Raw genomic sequence first — 20,138 nt, 5'->3', positions numbered from 1 at the left:
TTGAGTTCGGGTGTTTGTCGTGATTAAGTTTGCAGACATCCCCATTTCCGACCCTGAAGGGTGCTCGCGCGCATTTTTCCGGCAATTTATTGAGCACCCAGAGAGAGACAAGGCGAAACGAAGCGTTGAGTTGAGTTGAGTACCTGACAACTAACAGCCTCGTAATACCCTAAGCCTGGAAAAAGGGTAGAGTAATTCCCATCTTAAAACCTGTGAAAGACGCGACGGAGGCACAATCATAAATCCCTCCTATCAACAGTCGCGAAGACTCTAGAGGCGCTTCTCCTCCCCCAGCTGTCCGGCCGCCTAACAGCAGCTTGTCACTAGCATGGTTTCCGCAAAATGCACAGCACCACCACAGCATTAACTGCCATTGCCACTCAGATCTCACAAGACTTAAATCAGCACAGGCCCTGTGAAAGGACGGTCCTAGTTGCTCTCGACCTGTCGAAGGCCTTCGACACTGTCAGTAACGTCAAACTCTTCGAGAATATCCTGCAATCCACAATGCCCAATAACACGAAGAGATGGATCGTGAATTATCTGAGTGACCGTCAGTCGTTCGTAGAGTTTAGTGACAGACGCTCCAAACCACTTAAAGTTAAACAAGGCGTACCTCAAGGGTGAGTATTATCGCCACTTTTGTTTAACTACTACCTCTCTAAGCTCCCCGCACCTCCACAAGGCGTGGACGTGATTTCATATGCGGACGACTGTACAATTATGGCGACGGCCCACAATATTGATGAATTATGCGTTCTGGTGAATGGTTATCTCCATGAAATACATCAGTTCTTCACTGCGCGTAACCTGCAATTATCACCAGCGAAGTCCTCAACAACACTTTTTACTACCTGGACGAAGAAAGTAAACCTAACCCTAGATATCGTGGTCGATGGAGTCCAAATTCCAACCGTGCACCACCCAAAAATCTTGGGGGTCACATTTGATATGGATAAAGAAACCTTGTTAGCTACATATAAAACTATTGGTCGGTCAGTGGTTACTTATGCTGCTCACCTTCGCTCAGTGATACCCAGTGGAGAAACATTCAAAGCTGCCAAAACGCCGCCCTAAGGACTGTAACGGGTTGCTTACAAATTACCTCGGAACATCACCTGGAAACGAAGGAAATGAAGGTCCCAGTTAAGGAACACAATGTCATGTTGACTAAACAGTTCCTCCTGGGATGTCATCGGAGGAGTTATCCCAACTTTAACATCACACAGTTGGGTACTCCCCGAGGCATGTCAGGAAGGATCTTCGTATATACGAGGAAAACATATGCAGATATGTGCAGGATCCATTTGATCAGTCCTCGTATATGGCAGTTTTCAACGACATTTATAGAGACGCCATAAATTCCGCGGTCGCAAGATACCGCATGAATGTCGTACTTGGAGCTCCCCACCGCCCATAGCAGACACGGAAGAAAACTTGCCGCGGAAAACAATAGTAGTTCTGGCACAACTACGATCAGGATGAAGCAACAGGCTCAATACCTACTGGTCACGTATAGACCGTGCCGTCCCCAACGAATGTCCTGCATGTGGTCAGGGTCCCCATGTCCAGCCAACCCTACTTCACTCCGTCCAATGGATTTATGGACGCATCCAGTTGAAGTAGCCCAATTTTTAGGCCTGGACATTGATGTAGAACCCTGTTTTGTTTTTGCAAAACTCAAAGCGCTTTTGTTGTCGCAGAATAGAGTTATGTTGTTTTGTGTATCATTCCACAAATCACTGTGGAGTTGACGTAACTTCGAGCGTTGTAAATTAATTTCATTAAAAGCCTGGTCTAGTTTCCGGTTCCACTCACGACTTGCCTGCCTTAATCCATAGATCGCTCTGTTGAGTTTGCAGACTTTACTCATTGTGTTGACTTTAACTCCTTCTGGGGGTTCCATAAAAATCTCCTCAGACAAATCACCTTGCAAAAAGGCAGTTACAGCGTTCATTTGTTCGATGTCGAGATCAAAATGGGCTGCAACAGGTAATAAATACATTATTGAAGTGTAACGAACTACCGGAGAGTACGTTTCTTGGTAATCAATTCCTGGTCTCTGTAAACAACCTTTTATAACCAATCGCGCTTTGTGTCGTACCGTTTCACCATTTTCGTTGCGCTTGGTTTTGAATACCCATTTGCACTTCAAAGGCTTAGCTCCAATGGGCAAGTCTACCAGTGTCCAAGTTTGATTATCAGTTAACGATTTCAGTTCACTCTCCATGGCTTCTCTCCATTGGCTAGCATCACTTCGATTAGGGCGTCCTGTACTGTTATCGGATCATCACTTACATTTGCCTGCACTATATAAGTATGAAAGTCTATCATATTGACTGGTCTACGGAGCCGCTCGGAACGACGGACTTCATTATTTTCTGAGAATTGTGGAATATTTTCTTCAAGAGTATCATCTGGTACGTAATCTGGGGAAACATCATCATCCGGTTGACCATCAGAAAAATCATCATCATCGACATCAAAAAACTAGTAACTAGTCTCCACTAAATCTACGTTTAGTAATTGCTCACTCTTTTGATTTTTACAGTTGTGAAGGAAATCATTTTCAAAAAATGATACATCACGTCTTTTAACCACTCGCCAGCTATTGGGGTTCAATAGTCGATAACCCTTTGTATCTTTACAATAGCCGACAAATATTAAATCTTGCGACTTAGGGTCCCACTTGTTACAATATTCGGTGCCGTTATCTGTACGCAAGCATTTTATCTTCCGACCAATTTCGTTCTCTACTCTGGACTTAAATTGTTCAAAAATGCTGGTACATCCGTTTTGTTCTGTAAAATATAAATAAAAACTTTACGCGAAAAATCGTCAACAAAAGAAAGAAAATACTTAACTCCTCCTATCGAAGTTTCTTCCATAGGACCACAAATGTCAGAGTGGATGAGTTGTAGCAAATCCTTAGAGCGAGTTTCAGAAGCACGATACTGTTTTTTCGCCATTTTACCTTTCAGACATTTTGTGCAACTATCAGTATTTTTTGTTGAAATTGCATTCCATTTACTAAATCTCTTGTCTCACTGTAGTTGAGATGACCCATGCGTGCAAGCCACAACTTAATATCACCCTGCGTTGCCATCATACACATTTGTTTTTCACTAGTTGACTTGAACATGTTCTCTTGAAGGTACGCTGTTGCAACAATTAACCCATCTTTTGCAATTGTGAATTTTTCACCAACAAATTTGACAGACAAACCTCTCTTCATCATTTGACTTACTGATAGAAGATTTACTGTCAAGTCTGGAATCATTGATTGTGATGTTCACTTTATCACCATTTTTATCTTCAATAACCATTGAAATATCGCCAACTCTTTCAACATTGAGCTTTTGTTTATTTGCGACAAGTATTTCCTTTACATCTGAATCTCTTTTGTTGATACAATTCTACTTACATAATCTTCTATGCTATCGGAAGTAGAATAACTAGTTGTGATCAATTGGCGCAACAATCCAACTCTCTCCTTGTGAGCCATGAATCCTGAAAAGCCGCTCTTTTTTTTTCCAAACCTCGTGAGATGTATTGGCGTCGTCTATGTGGACATAATTTATTTTGTCAATGAGCAAAATAATCTTTGTCTTGGCTTTGGTGTCAAGCTTCACATTAATTCCAGTCGTTGGATATATTCCTTCCACTGTATCCCACAGTTCTTCATGCTGAATAATTTTTTAACAGCAAACGACCATGTGGAATAATTTTCGCTACCAATTAATTTCTCGATATTAAAATTAGCTATTGACATATTGTTTAAACAGTGGCTGGCCCATGACCTGTTGGGATGCTGAATTAAAACACTGATTTCGGAACAATATGTTTATAGATATGAAGTACAAGTGGAAACGGAATGTATTAAATGTTACAATAAGAGTTGCACAAAAAGTGCATTATAAAAAGTAGAAACAGTGATGCCAGATTTTCTCACTCCAACAAACCCCCCAACTAGATTATTGTATAGTTTTAACTGTTACAACAACAACAAATTAAACAAACAAATTAAAAACAAGTGTGTTGGTAAACAGTTGTGTAAACATGTTAGACCGCAACGGGTTGCTAAAGAAGGAAAACAAAAACAACAGGCCGTTTGTTATTTAAAATAGGCCAAACTGTCAAAACAGGTGTGTTCGCGTACTTTCCAGTAAATTTATAATAAAGAGTAATTTTTAATTTACTCTCAATCAAAAAAATATTAAAAAAGTACGCGAACGACAATTTGTAAAAAAATTGTCATATTTTGTTTATAAATAAAGATTAGTAATGCTCTTTTGCTGAAATCTGTGTGGACCTCCAGCTTTAATCGCTAAAAAATAAGAGAAAGACACACTAAATGTTTTTGAAAACGCCAATATTTGTTATGCTTTTTCACAACAAACAAACTATTTTAAAAACTAATTTGTGATTAATAAAATTATAATAAATCTAATTATAAATAATTTTTTAATATTCGTGTGTTATTTATTTAAATATTTCTTTCAAAAAATTTAAAATTTACCAAGTTTTCGTTTTCTTTGGTTTGTTTACATATTCATATATAAACCATATGTTGTGAATATATGTATGTTGGACATTTTTACTGGGGAAAAATATCCAGTAAAATAAAAAATTCTTAACGAACTGTCATTTTTATCGCTGTCTTAGTCTCTCGATGCAAGTTATTAAAAGTGCGCGAACGGAATCCAGTAACAATTTTTGCAAATTGTTACAAATTATCGAGTACGCGAACAGACCTTATGTTGAATATAAAAACAATAAATAAACAAAATAAAAATTAAAATATTTTTTGTTGAAAGAAAATTTTTTAAAATATAAAACAAAAATGTGGAATCTTTTATAAAGAAAATGTCGAGAATATGGTCAGAATGTCACGATTAGCTTGAATATATGTAAACACCGAAAGCCACACATTTTGAGAGCATGCCAATAAGAACAGTTTATAGAGCCAAAATTAATAACCAAATAGTCAGGACCTTTAAATGGCTTCGGATTAAACATAGACTATATACTATATATTATATCAATCAAAAGATTGATTCTGCATTTTTTCTCATATAAATAAATACATCTTTTAAATTTTAGATCTTTATCTTTTCTTTTAATATGTAGGACCAGGCCTTAACAGACAAGACTATATTTTATACAAGTAATACCCCATTTACACATACACGAAATCTAGTAGATTTCATTTAAAATCTTTTTAAAAATCTAGACCGTTTACACTTACCATTTTTGGCATTTAGGAAGATTTAATTTTTTCTAATATTTCTTGAAATTTTGTTTGATATGAAAAATAAGAAGGAAAATGGGATATTTTTTAACATTTTATTTATAATAAAAAATTTGATATTTAAATATAACATTACCTTCTATTTTAAATAAACTTTTCATTCATGTTTTCCAATTTATTAAAATTTTGTTGACATTTTAATTTTTTTTTTTTTTTTTTTTTTTTTTTTTCTCGTTTTTCTTGTGTAGTGTCGTATTTTTTAGTATTAATTAGGAAAAAAACAGAGTTGCATCACTAAAAATTATTAGATTTTGATTTTGGGTGGGATCTTGCCTCTCTGGAGCTCACTGTCTGGGTACTGGTTGGTTGGTAGTTCAGGCTGCAATAGATGCACACGTGGGTCCTATTGGTCCCTTTGTGATACCTGTAAGTGTATTAAAAGAAAAGAGGAAGAGGACATAGAAAGTTATGGTAAGATACAATAGTGAAGAGGCATTAAGGGGTATTAATAGTAGTAGAATATATTGAAAGACGGAGATTAAGAAAGATAGAGAGAGACTAAGAACATAACGTAAGAGAGGAAGAGTGTCGGACTCGAAAAAGCTACTAATCAGTGCTCTTTGAGTTTGTCTCGTCAAACCAACCGCAGTGCCTGATAAAGGCGTTCAGGTTATCTATTTTAGTCCCTGATAATCCAGAAATCGATGTCCCAGATACCGAAGTCGGATGTCCTCCAGTGCCGGACATAGAAGATGTTCTATTGATTCCTCTTCTTCCTCATCTTGACAGCTTCTGCAGTAGTCGTTATAAGGTAATCCACGTTACTTTGCACCTAATCCATTGGTCAGGTATATAGGACCAGGTGAGGCAGGCTTGATACATTGTTCGTAGACAAGGTGTGACTAGATCTATGTTGTGTTTTAGATCAGCAGGTATAATACCATCCGGGCCTTGTGCATCTATATGGGTCAAAGGTGTTAATTGCCCACTTAATAACATCCTCGTCAAATTGAAAGCCAGTAGGATGCTGATAAAAGGTGCCTGATCTTGCCGTTGAGTTGTCCAGACGCAAGTTACCAGGAAAATGAGTGTTCATCAATTCTGTTAATGATTCATGTACGCTCGTAGTCCATCTACCGTCAGGCTTTTGAATGAAGCTTTGAACGGTCTGTGATTTTGTTAGGATTTTACGCAGGCGACTGGTCTCAGAGGAGTTTTCAACATTATTGCAGAAATTATTCCAAGACCTGCTTTTGGCGTTCCTAACCTGATTTTTAAACCTATTCAAGGAGGACTTGTATAAAGACCATTCTCCTGATCTTTTGGCCTGATTGAATAACTTGCGGCATTCTTTGCGGGGTTTCGCTATTTCGGGGACCACCAAGGTTTGTTTCCTTTCCTCCTTGGTATGGAGGGTTTACAGGTGACTTTAGTAGCTTCTTGGAAATAGCGGGTAAGTTTATTTACCGCACTTTCTATATCTACTGTGTTATTTATAACCGTGATCTGCTGAAGTAGACAATACAGGATCCGGCTTTGCTCGGTCCAGTTAGTTTTCCTTCTGTTTAGAAAGGGTAGATTCCTTTCCTTAATTAACTCTAATGACAATTCGAGATAACGATAATCTGAAAAAGAACATTCATCCGAAACTTTCCAATTGCGGACTAAATGAGATTGGCTTGCACTTACAAGCGTTATATCCAGTACCTCCTGTCAATTTGCAACTACGAAGGTTGGTTCTGAGCATTTGTTTACTACAACTAAATTATGGTTAAGTATGAAATCTATAATGTACTCACCACGTGTGTTGATGTTGCTGCTACAGATCGTATGGTGGGCATTTGCGTCTTCGCCCAAGATGACAGGAGTGCGGGTTGAGTTTGCTGCACGAATAGCCCGGGTGACCGTATTGCTGGGAGGAGGGTCAGTCTGGTCGTGAGCCATATAGCAGCAGAGGATCCACAGGGTGGATTCCTCTGTCTCCCATGCTGCAGTTACTGTATCTTCATCACTGTAATCAGATAAAATGAAGATATTTATGGGGTTTTTGGCCAATATACAAGATCTAATTTTACCTGTGATTTTTACATACAAAAGTTTGTAGCCTGTTGCATTGAGTCCAAGAATGTTGCCGTTATGGGTCCACGGCTCTTGGATCAATACTAAATCCTCGCCTTGATCTCCAAGGCGGAGGAGTAATGCAGCCGAAGCAGCTTTAGAGTGGTGAAGGTTCACTTGGATCACGGTTACGTCGACGTCCTCTGTTTCAGTATTCAGAGGATCGTCGTCATCATCCACTTGGCACTGGCTAGTGAAGAGATCGCCAAGCAATGCTGAGCTTGTTTGGGAGTTCTTCATTTCGTCAGTGTCGGCGGGATCATCTGGATTTCCTCCGTCCGTGCTTTGCGGGGGTTTAGGGTCGAGTTTGTCGTCACCCCGATAGACGCTCAGCTTTATACTATCAAATCCGTTTGCCTTGCCTATGTCGGAGAAACGGCAACAATTCCTTGTTCAGAACCACGACCGCCTTCCTGTATGCACCTTCAGTCAAAAACTTTGACTACCTTCCAATTTTGGGTTGGTAGGTCTGGGTTTCCGCTCTGAAGGTACGCCAGAATCGCCTAAGGGTCATGAGGCTCCGCCGGAATAACCGCGATTAATCTAGGTCTACGAGGTATCTCCTTGACCGGGATCACATCGAGCTTCGCGCCGGGCCACAATTCCCCAAGAGAGTTTACCGCTAGTTTGAGCAGATGTGCTGAGCGTTCGTTGGTACACGCTAGTAATTTGATGTGGCCCTGATACCAGCCTACATCATCGTTTTGAGGAGATGGACCTGTATTATCCTGTAGGATTTTCAAATAGACCTCCAACATCTTTTGACGGATTGTCACCCATTTGTCCTGGGAGATGGCACCGTCACTAACGCTCTTGTCAACAATGGCCTTAACCAGCGGGTTCTTAGCGACTTCGCTGTAGCGTCTGTTGACAATCCGAGTCTCTGCTTGCTTAGGACGTTTAGTCTTAGGCTGTGAGGTATGCTGGAGAAGATGTTCTTCCTCCGAACTCTGCCGTTTAGGTTCTGCAGATGAAGCTTGGTCCTTGGTTCAATTTGGGTCTGAGTTCGATTGAGGGTTGGAACACTCCGGCTCAGCCAGGAGGGCCTTGGCCCAATCTAGTGACAATTTCTCGTCGTTTGTAAGCGCATCGATCGACTTGGTACAAAGACGAACGATTAATCGCAAGGCGGCCTTTTTACGAAAGCCTTCCTTGAGGGATCTTTGCGACATGGGGGTTTTCGGGAGCCGTGAGGGCGGAAGAGAGAGCAGCGGTTGGACCCGACATCGAGTTCGACGGTTCGCTTGGTCCGCAGTGACCGGAGTAGGGGCGATTGCTGGCGTACCAGCGAAGGCTCGAGCAGCGGTTGATGTGCTAGCCACTACGGGCAAGGCATCCTCGCTGCGCACAGTGGTATAGGAAAAAAAGAGGGAAATAATTCGGTAACTTCTAAACGGTTAATCCGATTTTGATGAAATTTGGTATGCACAAAGAGGAGGTGTTGTCGAGTTTAGGTCTTTGGACCATATAGGCCAACCAGGGGCCCGGCCCTCAAATTAGGATACCTCGGCTATGTTAAATTTTTAAAACGATCCTATTTCTTCATTTGAGTTCCGATTTTAGAAATCCCGGAATTCCCAAAAAAGTTTTAAAAAATCCCAAAAATGGGATTTTTTGGTTTTTTGCCTATTATATCCATACCAGGGGCGGGGTTATCGAAACCCGTTACAAAATGATTAAGAACATATTGGGTCATATAAAACAGGTCACTATAATTTGATATCGACTATGCGATTTGAGAATTTTTGCTCAAAATTGAATTTTCCATAAAAAAATAGGGTTTTTTTGGATGGACCTGGTCCCCTCGGTATCAAAAATTTTTAAGTTTTATTTCATTTGTCGTATTTTATGTAAAGTCAGCTTTCCAAAAAGTATAAATTCTATATACATCTTCTTAGAAACTTTTTAGATAACTTAAAAAGAAAAAGATACTTTTTTCCCAAAAAAATGACAAAAAATCGCCTTTTTTAATTTTTTAAATTAAAATGCCTATAACTTTGGACTCAGTCATGATTTTTACATAATTCTTTAAATTTTTAAAACGATCCTATTTCTTCATTTGAGTTCCGATTTTAGAAATCCCGGAATTCCCAAAAAAGTTTTAAAAAATCCCAAAAATGGGATTTTTTGGTTTTTTGCCTATTATATCCATACCAGGGGCGGGGTTATCGAAACCCGTTACAAAATGATTAAGAACATATTGGGTCATATAAAACAGGTCACTATAATTTGATATCGACTATGCGATTTGAGAATTTTTGCTCAAAATTGAATTTTCCATAAAAAAATAGGGTTTTTTTGGATGGACCTGGTCCCCTCGGTATCAAAAATTTTTAAGTTTTATTTCATTTGTCGTATTTTATGTAAAGTCAGCTTTCCAAAAAGTATAAATTCTATATACATCTTCTTAGAAACTTTTTAGATAACTTAAAAAGAAAAAGATACTTTTTTCCCAAAAAAATGACAAAAAATCGCCTTTTTTAATTTTTTAAATTAAAATGCCTATAACTTTGGACTCAGTCATGATTTTTACATAATTCTTTCACTGCTTGATATATAAACTTGTTGTTAAGCGAATAAAAAAAATGGCGAAAATCGGGAATATTTGGACCCGCTATTATCAAAAAAACTAAAGTAAGGACGGTAAAAATTTTAATTTTCAAATGCGAATATCTCCTAAACTATAAGAGATAATTTACTGCTACGACGACATTTTTTATAATGCTCGATGAGGAGATTCTATATACGAAATTTTTTTTTAAATCGGAACTCAAATGAAGAAATAGGATCGTTTTAAAAATTTAACATAGCCGAGGTATCCTAATTTGAGGACCCCCCGCCGGGCCCCTAGTTGGCCTATAAGGTCCAAATTCAAAACCTGAACTCTTTGTGCATACCAAATTTCATCCAAATAGGATTAACCGTTTAGAAGTTACCGAATTATTTCCCTCTTTTTTTTCCTATACCACTGTGCTGCGTTCAACCGGGCTATCACCAGAAGGTTGGATAGCCGGTTGTTTGCAGTCCACCAGCTTGGGCTTCCCCAGCTGGTTTTCCGCGGGTTGCTTTTGTTGATTGTTGTTGTTTTTTTTTTTTTTTTGGAATTTAGCATTTGATTCCCACGAGTGAGAACGTAAAGGGGATGGACGACCCACGCAGTAACGGCGTACGTGGGCTAGGCTAAGAGTTACAACCGATCCGTGCCCTGGCATCGGAGGGGAGCTGTTAGCGACCAGTCTTCTTTAACCACTGACTACCAACCACCTTATTCTTACAAGTGGGGGATAAGGAAGAGGGGGGGGGAGAGAGGGATAAACTAGGATTGGAAAACGTGGGAAGAGGGAAGACAGTTTTGGGCCGCGGATTGAAGTATGAGACAAGAGAGAAAATTATAGCACAACATGTGACCATTTGCCATGAAATGTATCATTGTTATGCTACTTATTCCTTTACTATTCCAATATCTACGTGACCGTTTTTCAAAAACGTATCATCGTAGAATGGGCTCTCCTGCCACAGTATCAATCTAACTATAACAGGTCCAACAGACCATTTGTAACAAATGTATCGTGTTAGGCCTGCCTTAGCTCGAGCTACCAGCAGTGTCGTGACCATTAGTTCCAATGTATCGCACAACCGATGATAGCTCCCCCTATCCGCCACCTGGGACGCGTCCGATGGGAGAGCTGACAACTCCACAAGGAGTCTGGGTACTATAAAAATAAAAAAATATACTAGCCTACATATATTTTGGTTTAAGGCCCTAACTTGGTTCATTTTCGTTTTCTTGGCTATTACACGGCGGGTGTTTTGCCGTTATACTACCCTCCCACAAAGAACAATTTACTTCTTCATCCATGGTAACTTTGCAGATATAGTTACCCCTAATACTTCCTCTCCTCAATCAAATCTACATCCAATCACTTACCTTTCAGATATTTAGCACCACATTTTAATGTAATTAGACATTTCGTAAATTTGTTTTCCAAAACATTATAAAAATTTGTCGGTTTATTTATGTAAATTAACAATAACAAGTAAGAGTGCTATATTCGGCTGTGCCGAATCTTATATACCCTTCACCACAAGGCAATGAAACATACGAAACGAAAAACTCAAAAAAAGCAAAAACAAAATACTCAACGCAATGAAACCAACAGACGTCCAAACATACGAAACTCAATGCACCAAGAAACAAAAACAATATACATAAGGCAATGAAACACACAGCCATCCAAACATATGAAACGAAATACTCAATGAATAAGCAGTGTTGTTGTTGTTGCTTATATCAAAGCATGAACAAAATTGTATTTTTTATGAAATTTTCAGAGGTTGTCTCGGATTTTTGCTCATATCTCCGGTATTTATGGACCGATTTTGCTGATTTTAAATAGCGATCTTCTCGAAAGCATGTCTAACAGAATTATTGCAGATTCGGATATCGCCGATATCTGAGGCCCACTAAAAACTGATTTCAACAAACACACAGGCGGACAGACAGACAGACGGACATAGCTTAATCAACTCCGCTACCTATAAGGATCCAGAATATATATACTTTATGGGGTCGGAAAATTATATTATAGAAATTACAAACGGAATGACAAACTTATATATTGTTACGTAACCTTGTCTTTCTCTTCGGTGACCAACGATGCCGCCTCTTGCCAGCTCAGACTTCGGCGTGGGAACTCAACCCGCATCTACATCACCTATGGCTCGTCACAACAAAAAAAAATATTTCACTCTAAACATACAAATCCCTAACTATACACATTATTTTACAACACCAACATATTAACAATGGGTTTAGATGTTAATCCCATCCTCGTCGCCCACCCTACCTAGGTCATTTTCATGAATTATGACCCCTTCTCAAATTCGTTAACACATTCAACCGCTCACCATTTAACGCAACTCACACATCTTCGGCCCACTGTACCTGTAACAATTAAACTTTAAGGACACATTTTGTAACAATTAATCTTTTCAAAAATCACATTTATTAACTAATTTAAACAATAAACATAAATAAAAGCTTAATACTAAATTTCGTGTTAAATTATCTATTAGCAAATAAAGGTCTTTATCAATTTCATTAAAATTGGTCAATCCTAAGTAATTTGTTTCTCTTTTAATTTTCGTTTATAATATTATTTTTATAGTGAAGAATAAAAAAAAATCATTTTCTTTTTAATTAATAATAATATAAATTAACCGAACGGTCTTTTCAACCTTATTTCGTTTCGTTTTCTCTTTTTTTTTTTTTTTATAATCTTTCTTGTAAATCAAAAATTAAATAATGTGGAATTTTTTTATATAATAATCTTCTGATTTTTATAAATACCAAAAGACTGAAAAATTCCTACAATATATATTGGTTTTTCATAGGATGAGAAACTATAATATTGTGGCTTTCATTAACATCATTAAGTTGTTAAACAACGATAAAATTGAATGAAACTATTAAAAAGGAAATAAAACTTAATCTCTAAGGAAATGAAACTTAAACTAAACAAATTCACTTAATCTACACTATAATAACAAAAAAATCAAAATTATGACAATAGGCCTACGGAAGGATCACTAAAAGAACGTTATTAAGAGTTTCACTTGTACTCAAATCTTATCCGTTTTAATTTTTGCTAGTACTCTCTTTGATATCCCTAAAGGAGCTCCCTGAAAGATATATATATGTCAAGAATACAATAATCTACTTCTTGATTCTTTTTCCTTTTTTTTTTTTTTATCTTTAACGATCTTTTTCTACACTATTCTTTTAGATAAATCCCTTCACAAACATTAAATGACAACAAATTTATCTATAATAAATCTTAACAATAAAAAAAAACAACATATCTTAATAAAAACATAAATAAATTAACCTACCCTAACTAGTATTGCCCTAATGCCTTTTTGCTATAAACGTCTAATTATGGATTTTAATTGTATGGATCCTATTTAGGTTTAGGTTCTCAACCAAGGTTATTGCCCCTACTTATTTATCTTGTGGATAGAATTTATCCTCGGATTTTCACAACTAGGTGGCGTATTCCATTCAGAAATTACCGGGCTACCAATATATTTTCTACTTAGACATATACGGTATTATCTTTCTGTATTACCTTTCTTTTTCTTTAAAATTTGAATATTCTAATTCCAATTGTGTGTCTGTCCTGTGGGATGATATGGCCGAGTATTCGCAAGCTTCTGGAGAATTATCCTTGCTGCTTGGCTTTCTATTTCAGTGGCACAAATCTATTTGAATAAAATATTCATTTTCTTCAAAACTATTTCTGTTTTTGTTTTAGATTTTTTTTTTTTTTTATACTCACTGGTTTTTCTTTTATTCTATAACTTAGTAATGAAAGATAAACTGTCTTTAAAATTGCACCATATATAATATGTAATTTGAATTTGAATTTTCGCACAAACATACAATTTAAAGTTTGTCTTATTATTTTTTTAGTGATCTAATGTTATCTCGGTAGCAAGTATTTGTTAACTGTCTGTTTATTTAGGCTTATGATTTTCGTAATCTTGATTTTTCCTTAAAAAGTTCACACAAGAAAAGTAACTGAAGTTTTGTAAAAACAAATACTATTAAGAAAAAAAATAACGTATTTTCTACCAAAAAAAATATAATGTACATCAAGAGAGTTTCAGGTCAATGTACTTTCTGTTGTAGCCTTGAAAAGTTGCCTTTTTTCTTAAGAGAATATAATGTTTAATATAATTTTTTTAAATTTCTCTTCCTTGTCTTAATTTCGACATGGTAACTCTAATTGCGTAGTGATTTTGATTAATCTTGAATCACCCTGTTAGGTTTACATTCCACATTTTGACGTTTATGACTGATAAACAAAACCATGCACATTTAGACATCGAAAGACAAAACATAATGCTGGCAAATCAAAACAATGAACAACAAATCACAGACCACAAGAATTAAAAAAAACTACATACAATCAACAAGAAAAACTTAACAAACCTAAGCAAAACAAAAACAAATAAAATAAACTGGAAACAAAAAAATCTATGCAAGCAAAACAAAGCAAGGAACAACAAAAACGAAAGTGCAATACGAGCCACTAATGCTTGGAACATCCAGGAAGAACATGCCAACTCCCCCGCTATCAGACCTACAATCTCAACAAAACTCTATATTTCCCAGACTTGGTGCAGGAAAGATAGTGTGAGATTACAAATTAAGGTAAGTTATTTTGCTTGTCTTTTGATCATGAGTGCCCAACGTAGGCTACACCCACGGATACTCCGCACTAGTTAGCCGGGCAATCAACATTCAGAGCATTAGTTAAGTAACTTCACCCCTTTTTCCTAGCGTTGCTCTTCTGTCCGATATGTATATTCCCTATTTCACTTCTACTCTCATAGATCTAAGTTCACGGAAATATCAAATAGTTTCTATCATATTTTATTGTAAACATTGTACGACAGGACATAGGTGTATAAATTTCAGAATAAATTTCACATTGAAGACAGGACACAAATCTTATACTAATATTGCACATATAATAGAAGATCTGTTAACGTATCCTCAATATTGCATCTATCCCTAATTTATTTTCCTAAAATTCGTAGAACATATCATGGACAACTTTGTGTAAATTCAGACAAACAGTTAACACATATAAGATTACAAGATACATAAACTTAACTTATTATTGCACATTATATTTGTCAAACACAAGTCAAATCTATTAAACTTATCTCTCATATTGTACTGCTTTCCTTTACTACACTGTACAACACTTTATATAGGTATAATTTTGAAATATAATTAAACACTTAGACCAACAAAACACATCTTAACTTATTTTTCTATGTATGTACTCTTATAACTATTCTATTTCGTCAAGATAGTGGTTTTGTTTATCCTAATTATAACTACATATTCAAAATCAAACCATATTGCACTGTTATCATTTTCTATTGTTTTATGTCCTTTGCATGATAAATTCCAAGAGGAGTTCCTGACAGACTTTCCAACTCGTACATATTGTTTCCAATAACACTACGAATTCTACATTTCACGAACTTCCTGCAGAATTTCGCATTTATGTTGTTTTTGAAGTCACTCAAGACAAAGTTTCTTTTATAAACTTCCTGGCCTGGCACAAATCGTACTACACGAGCACCTCTATTAAATCTCAGAGAACTTCGTTCATATGCTTTATGTATGTTTTCCTTTATTCTTTCTCTAATAAGTCTAATCTTATCTGACCTATCCATCATGATTTCGTTGTCTTCTAATGCTCTTAATTGTTTTGCCAATTTGTAGTCAGAGCCACAAGTGAACATATTGTGTCCAAACAAAGCAAAGAATGGAGTAACACCAGTGGTTGTATGGACCGATGTTCTTAAGGCTAGTTCAATTGAAGGTAAATTTATATCCCAATCCCTATGGTCCTTTTCCAAATACGCTCTTATCGCTGATAAGACACTTTGGTTGACCCTTTCGGAAGCGTTCGATTGAGGAGCATATACAGCTGTTCTCATGTGGTTTATTTTATATGTTTCGACCATTTTCCCGAACTCTTTGGACGTAAATTGTTGTCCATTATCGGAGTGTATAGTTTCCGGGACACCAAATTGATGAAAAACTTCTTCCGAGAGAAATTTTATCACATTAGATGCAGTTGCCTCCCTCATCGCTTTTAGAAAAACAAATTTGGTCATATGGTCCACAACTATAAAGATGTAGGCATTACCTTTTTTGACCTGGGATATTTTCCTAAAAAATCTATGTAAAGTTTCTGAAATGGCCTTACTGTGACTACTTCAGATCCTATTTCCGGCATTAGATTTACATTTGCTGATTTAGATTCCTTACAAATTGTGCATTTCTGTATATAATTCCTAATTTGAATAATCATATTCGGCCAGTAATATTTCGTTCGGAGACGGTGTAATGTTTTATGAATTCCGCCATGGGCTTTATCCACTGGATTATGAGCTTCTTCTATAAGTGCATTTGTCACACTACTGGGGACCCACAATTTCCATTGAAATTCGTCCAAATCATCTAACTCTATGCTTGAACTGGTTCTTTTATAAATCATACCGTTTACAACCTTGAGATCCGGTAGTTTCGCCTGGTTTTCTTTTATGGATTCTATCAATTCCAGATATTCTTCGGACTCGAATTCTGTTGTATCAAAACCTAGTATATCATTTCCATCTAACATAACCTCTTCCACTAACCTCGACAAAGTTTCGGCTACTACATTCTCTGAACCTTTTCTATGCTCTATTTGAAAATCGTAAGATTGAAGCTTTAATGCCCATCTCGCCAGTCTTCCACTTAAATCCCTTAAAGACATGAGCCATTTCAAGCTAGCGTGATCTGTGATAACTGTGAAAGGCATCAATTCCACATATTGTCGGAATCTTTTGATCGCCATTACAGCCGCATAGCATTCTTTTTCAGTAACACTGTAGTTAATTTGGGCCCGGTTAAGTTTCTGAGAGAAGAATGAAATCGGTCTTTCATTATTCTCTTCATCTTTTTGAAATAATACCGCGCCTATGCCATAATTCGATGCATCGCATTGAATGTAAAATCGTTTTCTAAAGTTTGGATGTGCTAGGACTGGAGCTGTCGTTAGGGCTTGCTTGAGTTTATTAAAACTTTCTATAGCCTCTTCTGTTAACTCGAATTTCGTCCCTTTCCTAATCAAGTTCGTTAGTGGAGCCGTTAACGTTGAAAAGTTTTGTATGAAACGGCGATACCATCCCGCTGTGCCTAGAAAACTCCTTATTTCTCGGACTGATTTTGGCAACGGTATATTCTTTATGGCTTCGATTTTGACTGGATCTGTTTTCATGCAACCTCCTCCCACAATGAATCCTAAGTATCTAATCTCCTTGAAACAAAACTTAGACTTTTTTAATCCTATCGTAAGGTTAGCATTTCTGAGACATTCAGCTACTTTACTTAATAACTTTAAGTGATCTTCAAAATTTGATGAAATGACTAGTAAATCATCCAGATAGACGAATACATTGGATTTTAATTCCTGAGGAATCACTTTGTCCATGAGTCTACACAGCCTTTGCGCAGCGTTGCACAAGCCAAAAGGCATTACAACATATTGATACAACGGACGCCCTGGTATTGTAAAAGCTGTGTAGGCTCTGGACTTTTGCTCTAATTCAATCTGCCAGAATGCAAATTTTAAATCTACGCTACTAATATAGTGTGTCTCGTCTAACCTGCTCAGTATTCCCTCTATATTCTGTATTGGGTATGCATCTTTGGTTGTCCTTTCATTGAGTTTTCTTGCATCCAAGCAGAGTCTGTTTTTACCGGGTTTTCTTACTAATGTGGAGCGGTTACTCCAAGGACTTTGACTAATTTCGATTACTCCTAATTTCAACATTTCATCCACTTCAGCGTACATGAGTTCCTGTACTGCAGGTGAAACAGGATAATATCTGTCCTTTATTGGTACCGTACCCTCAATTAATTCTATTGTATGGATTTCCATCTGAGTTCGCCCTAATCCATGTTCCTCATAGGTCCGGAATGAAGATTTTACTTCATCCAATTTCTTTTGTTGTTCCAAAGTGAGTTTGTGTTCATCAACATTGTCAACATTCAGGGGAAAATTACTTTCTAACACTTCCGGTTCAATGGCATCTAATTCAAAAATTTCCGGTGCAATTTGAAATTCCCTCCAGAAATTTATCCCTAAATAAACCTTTTGTATCAAATCTGGAACTAAATAAAATTCTACCCTTCCGGATTTGCCTTTGTAGTCAACATTTAAAGAAGTTTTTCCTATTACATTATACTCCTTTCCATCTGCTGTTCTTACTTCAGCCAGAATCGGACTAACATTCAAACCTAATTTATCAACTAATTCTAAACAGTCTTTACCCAGTATGCTAATTGATGCTCCACTATCTAGTAATCCTTCCAATCTACTTTCTCCTATTTGTATTGTAGTGAATGCTCTCGGATCATTATTATTATTATTATTTATAGCACAACATTTTTGGACGGATTGAGTTATATTCTTAAATAAATTCTTCTTGCCTTTAAACCTATTTCTTGTTCTTTTAACTTTTATCAACTTTTCTATATCCGGTTCTGATTCAAATATCCTTTTCCTTATCTTCATATAGTTCTCTAATCTTTCTTCATAGGTGTTACTACTATTATTGTCTTTCAATTTACTATCTGTTCTCACATTCATTCTTTTCAAACTTGTGATTTTATTCTCGTTTGATACCCTATTTTCAGTTTGAGTACCTACACTTTTGAATCTCCGGTTGTTGTCTGAGTCGAGCGTGATTCGACCGGTTTCCTCACGCTCGCCTGAAGGTTTTCCGAGCAATTAGGACATGTGGTAGTCACTACCCCATTTAAACCACATTTGTAACAAAACAAATTTCGCTGCATCGATGGACATTCTTTGAATACGTGACCAGGTAAGTGACAATTCCAGCATATAATGTTATCTACTTTATTAATCTTTGGTTTGTTTCTAGGGTATATTTCTTCTATTATCTCCCCTTGTTCATTCTCTACGATTTCCTCTATCTGTCTCCTCTGTCCATACCTTATCTGCGGTTGCATCGAAGCTCCTAACTCTCTTCTTCCGTAATTTTTTTCTATTTCCTTGCACTCGTCCCTCAAATGTTCTACTGTAAAAACTTGCATAGGATAAACTATTTGGGATATATTCTGCCTAATATTCCTCTTGATAATCCTTATTACTTCATATTCAGGTAATGGTGTTCTCAATCGAGATCTTAGTTTTCTCATTACCAGAAAATAAGCATCTATAGATTCTCCTGTCCTCTGCTTACGCTCTTCAAAATCACGCATGAACTCGTATTCGCTACGATTCGAGCCATACTGTACCCTCAGAGCCTTCTTTAAATCATCCCAAGTTTCAATAGTTTTCTGTTGTACTAACAACCAGTACCAATCCTTAGCATCTCCTTTTAACAACTTATGAAATTCACCACATAATTCCCTCCATGGACAAGCATGATATTTTTGCAAATACTCAATTCTGAAGATGAAATCTTCGATATTGTGTTTATCTGTATCGCCGTCAAAACTTATGTCCCATTTGTCGACTCTGACATACATGTTATGGGAATATCTCTGCGAATCAGGGTTTACATTAGTTGTAATATTGGTAAATGCCTCATTGCGCACGCTATTCTCACTTACATTCATACCATCATCAGACATTTGAGGAAAATCCAATCTTCTTCGAGGAGGATGAACAGTGTCATTTCTCTTCTTCTCCGGAGCTCTTGTGATGCAATCTACTGGTGGTTCAGTGTCTTCACTAATTAGAGAATCTACGCCTTCAGAAGATTTTTCATTCAAACTAATCTTCCTCATTTCTTTTATTATTTCAGCAAAACCTTCCTGTAAGCTATTTTGTATTCTCCTATCTAATTTATTTTCTAGCTCATCCCTATATTCCTTATTTGTTTCAATAATGAGTTCGCGGATTAAACCCGCGTATGCTCTTGGACTATGTCCTATAGAGATACCTCTCTGCAATTGTGGAATTGGTGGCGGTGGCATACTATAATTGGCTGGTGGTTGAGGATTCTGTACTTTTGGAATTGCTCCTGATGATTGCCCTGAAACTACTTTAACAGATTCTGTACGCTTCATCTCGTGAGTATTGGGTTTTTTAATGGTTTCAGACATATCTATAATGTCTCCTACTTCTACGTTTTCAGATCTTGGAGGAGTTCTTTGAATTGGCAT

At 36.8% G+C, this 20,138-nt stretch overlaps 1 protein-coding gene across 1 annotated transcript; it reads right to left on the bottom strand.

Moving 5' to 3' along the window:
* Window positions 1-18,650: 18,650 nt before the first annotated feature.
* LOC119601438 lies at window positions 18,651-20,138 on the bottom strand. Its single transcript, XM_037952375.1, has 2 exons — window positions 19,830-20,138; window positions 18,651-18,830 (listed from the first exon to the last, which is right to left on the bottom strand). The coding sequence occupies exons 1-2, from the start codon at window positions 20,136-20,138 to the stop codon at window positions 18,651-18,653; spliced, it is 489 nt and encodes a 162-aa protein (XP_037808303.1).

The sequence above is a fragment of the Lucilia sericata genome, unplaced genomic scaffold, assembly GCF_015586225.1.
Source record: "Lucilia sericata isolate MDLA Ls3-8-SP2 unplaced genomic scaffold, ASM1558622v1 Contig000164F_arrow, whole genome shotgun sequence".
Classification (NCBI taxonomy): domain Eukaryota; kingdom Metazoa; phylum Arthropoda; class Insecta; order Diptera; family Calliphoridae; genus Lucilia; species Lucilia sericata.
Note: the sequence above shows the minus strand (reverse complement) of the source record. Positions and strands in the feature narration are given on the sequence as shown.